At 39.4% G+C, this 4393-nt stretch overlaps 1 protein-coding gene across 3 annotated transcripts in view; it reads right to left on the minus strand.

The window, feature by feature from the left end:
* LOC111867537 (protein TRC8 homolog) overlaps window positions 1-4393 on the minus strand; it is a 22550-nt gene that overhangs the window by 15971 nt on the left and 2186 nt on the right. For all 3 annotated transcript variants that reach the window (XM_023857514.2, XM_023857512.2, XM_023857513.2), the window contains exon 2: window positions 637-743. In XM_023857514.2, coding sequence (XP_023713282.1) covers window positions 637-667 — 31 coding nt within the window. In that variant the 5' untranslated portion in view covers window positions 668-743. The remainder of the gene's footprint in view (window positions 1-636; window positions 744-4393) is intronic.

A 4393-nucleotide genomic window follows, 5' to 3' on the forward strand; every position in this document is an offset into this window, starting at 1 on the left:
TATCTTGCTATCAGAACTTTCCCTTGTCTAGTGTTCTTTATTTCCTCTCCAGAGCGACTGAAGGCGACTATAACTGAACTTACAGTGCATAAGTGATATACATACAATAACAATTTCTTTAGAAGTATTTAATGCATTAAGAGATCGCACTGTGGTGCCACAGTGATAAATAAAACACTGATTAACATAAATATATATTCGTAAGATTGTCATAGTAAGTAATTTTGTTATTCATTATAGTTATTTTAAGAAAAATTAAAGTGATGAATGAGCATTTTTGTAGTTAGATCAATTTATGTATATTTTCTCAGTCATTTAAGACAATTGTTGGGATAATTTCTTGAAGCAGACATTAAAGCTTTGTTCCCCATAACGTCTGCAACCTATAATCATGCAATTATTATGACAAGTCGCTGGTGGCTAAGAGATATAATTCCTAGTTTAAGAGCCATGGCATTGAAGGAATCCATTGGGCTGACCCATATCAATATTTTATGCCAGTTACTTTGGTTGACACATACTGTATTTATTTATTAGATTGTTCATTGGAGTTCTGTCTAGGACTGTCAGACCTGATATTCTGTGGTACGAGAATGGATCGGAGTTGGGATAAATTCAACCCAGTCATTTACTCACCAAAAATTGGATGCATTATGCCTGGGAACATGAATTATGTATTTACGCTCTCAAGTGTTTCTTCCTTGTCAAAAATACCGCAACAGAGAGACCTGCATAGACTTCGCCTAAAAACATAAAAGTGTTTTTGCATCAGTATCTGGTTTTTGTGGCAGATTAGAAGAGGCTTTCCTTTGTAAAAAAAAAAAAGAATATGGACGAATACAAATGAGCAAAAAGAAAGTGAACTAAATGCTGTTACATGTAGAACAACATTGAAAGCTCTCATGGGATACTCCTGGCATTCAGGAATATGGTCAGGATACGATTCGGTTATTTTCCATTATCTTGGGATTCCGCAACGAGGAAGCTCATTCTTGGACTTTCTTGTGCACTAAAATGAGGGAAACAGAAGAGGCAAGTTTTGTTTCATTTTGAAAAGCACAGCCTATAGAATCACTTCATAACATCTGGCAGGATAGACCAGCAGCATCACTGAAGATGTGATCAAAGCATCTGCATCTCCCAGCAGAATTCGCCACAAGCACTTCTTCATATACTGCCTTGATTGTGTCTGTGATTGGCCACCATGTTGTCCCACTTTGCAGGTTTTTCCATAGTCTGTGTATGGGCACGTGGTGTTGGGCTTTGCAGTCCGCTGAAGGTATGTAGCGAGTCGAGAGATAATGGTGTAGTCTGGGTGAACCCTGCTTGGATAGGAGGTAGAATAATTTGTAGAGCTTAACAATACCTAAGAGAGGAATTTTTAGGTATACCAAACAGTGGAAAGGAACATATTACTCATACATCAGAGTTTAAATACATCATGAATGGATGTCATTGAACGTAACAGGAATTATTTTGTGAAGGAGTACTACCATATCGATACAAATACTTCACTTGTAACAATTATCAATTTGTACTAATTAAGTGCCTATATGCATTCATTATTATTACAAACGACACTTTATTGCTTCGGCATGATATACTTTTCTTCACTGAATGAATTTGAAACCAATGAAGCAAGAGAATGCTTACACTTTAAATGCCTGAGCCACATGACAATACACTTATACTTATCTGTATGATAGTGACCGAAATTTGGTCTCAGGAGTACAGGATACCTAACCAGGTACGTGTGTTTTCGGTGGACCATTACTTCAGGGAGGGCATGACAGCACAGGCAAAAGAAGCTATCACATGTTTCACAAACTTTTTATTTTGTTAAATGAAAATTAATTTTGGTGATCTATTGTCCATGTTGTGAACATTAATTGGCAATAATCTAAACAAGTCACAGAGCAACACAAATAAAATAACATGACACAAATGTGTTTTCATTGTCCCAGAATTTTGTGTTATTTATTATGACAAATTTTCAGATATTTTTAAATAGAGGGGAGGAGATTTGTTGTCACATGGGGCTGCACATCATTTTACAGCCCCCTGCTTTCCATCCTGTTTCAGTATGTTGGAAGCATGGCCCCTTCCAACATGTATCTAGTGTTGTGCCCCAGTGTACCCCATCACGCTTGAAACATTTCTGATGATCTGACATACTACCGGTTTAAGATAGCGTGAAGAACCAAGTTAATGTGAAGATAGGGTATATAAATGTATATAAAAATATGCAGTCTACACAACAATATTCTGTATTTAAAATCAAAGTAGACACTATCGTATCAACGTTTGTTTTTATTGACGCTACATGTTTCGACCCTTATACTGGGTCATCATCAGATGTACAATGATACCAGTCTCATTTGTTGAATTGTGTCTAATTATTTGCATCTAATTCTTCAATAAGGATCCTTATTGTGCTCTTGAGAGTTTTTAAATGCATAAATTGAATCTTTCAGTTAAAATTTAAAATACTTATACTTAGATAATAAAATTGAAAATTTTAAAGACTATTAAAACAAAAATTAAAATTGTACAAGAATGGACTATGAAGATGAGGCCCTTATATATCTTTCCAATAAAGCTAAAAGTTAAATGTATGTAAGGACGCGCCATAGCTCAAGCGGTTAGTCGCTGGCTTCCCACCGCGGCGGCCCGGGTCTGGCCAAGTGGGATTTGTGGTGGACAAAGTGGCCCCCGGGGCAGGTTTTTTCCGAGTACTTCGGTTTCCCCTGTCAATCTTTATTCCACCAAATTCTCCATTATCATAATCACCCGGGGTACGCTACAATAGGCCAATCAGTGGCCGCCGTACCGAGTGGACCCAATTGAACTCCACCCCCTACTATGCGAATTAAATATATGTTATAGTGTACGGCACTGCACAAACACGTAAAGGCCAAAATTGGCTTGGCAAGGATAAATGTGCTGCATCAGAATTAGGGATTTGTAAGTACTGAACTGAAAGCGAGGATCAATGACGTCTCCCAGTAGTTCCCGAATGTCGCAGTTAGTTTCTGTGTGTCTTGTTTTCGCCACTCCTGCCAGACTAGATACAGCCAGCCGTTTGTTATATTCCATTTTAGAGAGAACTTTGTGTTTGTCTTCTGAGTGGCTTGTTTTCTCAGTAAGTGGAGGTCCCTCGGACTGCGAAGCCCAAAGCTATAGCTTATTCGACCCGTACGTAAATCCTACATTGTTCTACTGTCTGATAACGGGGTCTCAGTGGCTGAGTGCTGTATCCTTGGTCTTTCGCAAGGAGCTGTGGAGGAGGTAAGATTGATTAATTTTTCTGCTTGCCGAATGGTCTTTAGCTGAACAAATGCCGGTATCATATTATGACAGATTGGGCCGCTTCTAAGAAACGAACAGGTAAACATGTTCCTAAGCATTCAAGAATATATACCCACTGTTACGCAACGGTTTTAGCGATTCACTGCATGCAGTGTAAATTTAACTGATTGGAAGTCGATATCCACGGCAACGAATCGTTAAAGGCACAGTAACGGCTAGGAACGCAATAACTGTACTGTTAAAAGAGGTGACTTCTACACGGTTCGCCGAAACATTAAACAGGTGAGCAATGGATTAGTTGAGTCAGGAGTTCCAGAAAGATCCAAACATAAGTCAGCAGAGTTCAAACAGAAGAATAGAGGCTAGACACCAGTGCAAGATCGAGACAACAGTGAGAGATTCGTTATTAAGAAGGAGTTCAGTGTGTGTGAACTGTTGTAATCAAATGTAATTGTAATAGAGACCCCAATAAATCCAACCATCAAATCTAGAACCCACAATTATTAGTCATGCGTACCCCCTTACACGTGGCAGTATTGTGGTATCTAGATCCATTGCCGGGCAACGACCGCGAGATAAATATTCAAAAGCTATTACTGACTAACGGCTTCAGAAACAAGCATGTCCACACGGCAACAATTGAACTACAACAATGAGGGACGGTGCTTTCTGTGCGATCCGTGCCGAGGTGTTATACGCAGAATAGTTAGAGTTAGAAGAATAGGAGGTTGGTGTGAGATGGCTTCTAGACTGGGAGTTAACCATTGGAATTGGTTAGTGAGCGAGAAAACTGCTGGGGTCCAGTAATTATGAACTGTTGCTTTGAGAAGCTGGTAACTGAGGCCGAGGAGAGTTTGTTAACCTAGAGGAAGGGGTTATCCGCCTTTGGAAGCCGCTACCGAGCAACGGCTAATGAAGATATGACTTTGGACACTAAAGTGTGTGTAAAGGTGATCTGTAAAGTGTAGACGCTCTGTATCAAAGATCGCAATAAATCCGGTCATCAGTCCATAACACTTGAGCAACCACGTAGATCCACATTTTCCTGTGTTGCGCTGTGGAGATCAAGACTTTCTCCTTGGTT

Source organism: Cryptotermes secundus, unplaced genomic scaffold (assembly GCF_002891405.2).
Source record: "Cryptotermes secundus unplaced genomic scaffold, Csec_1.0 scaffold1979, whole genome shotgun sequence".
Lineage (NCBI taxonomy): Eukaryota > Metazoa > Arthropoda > Insecta > Blattodea > Kalotermitidae > Cryptotermes > Cryptotermes secundus.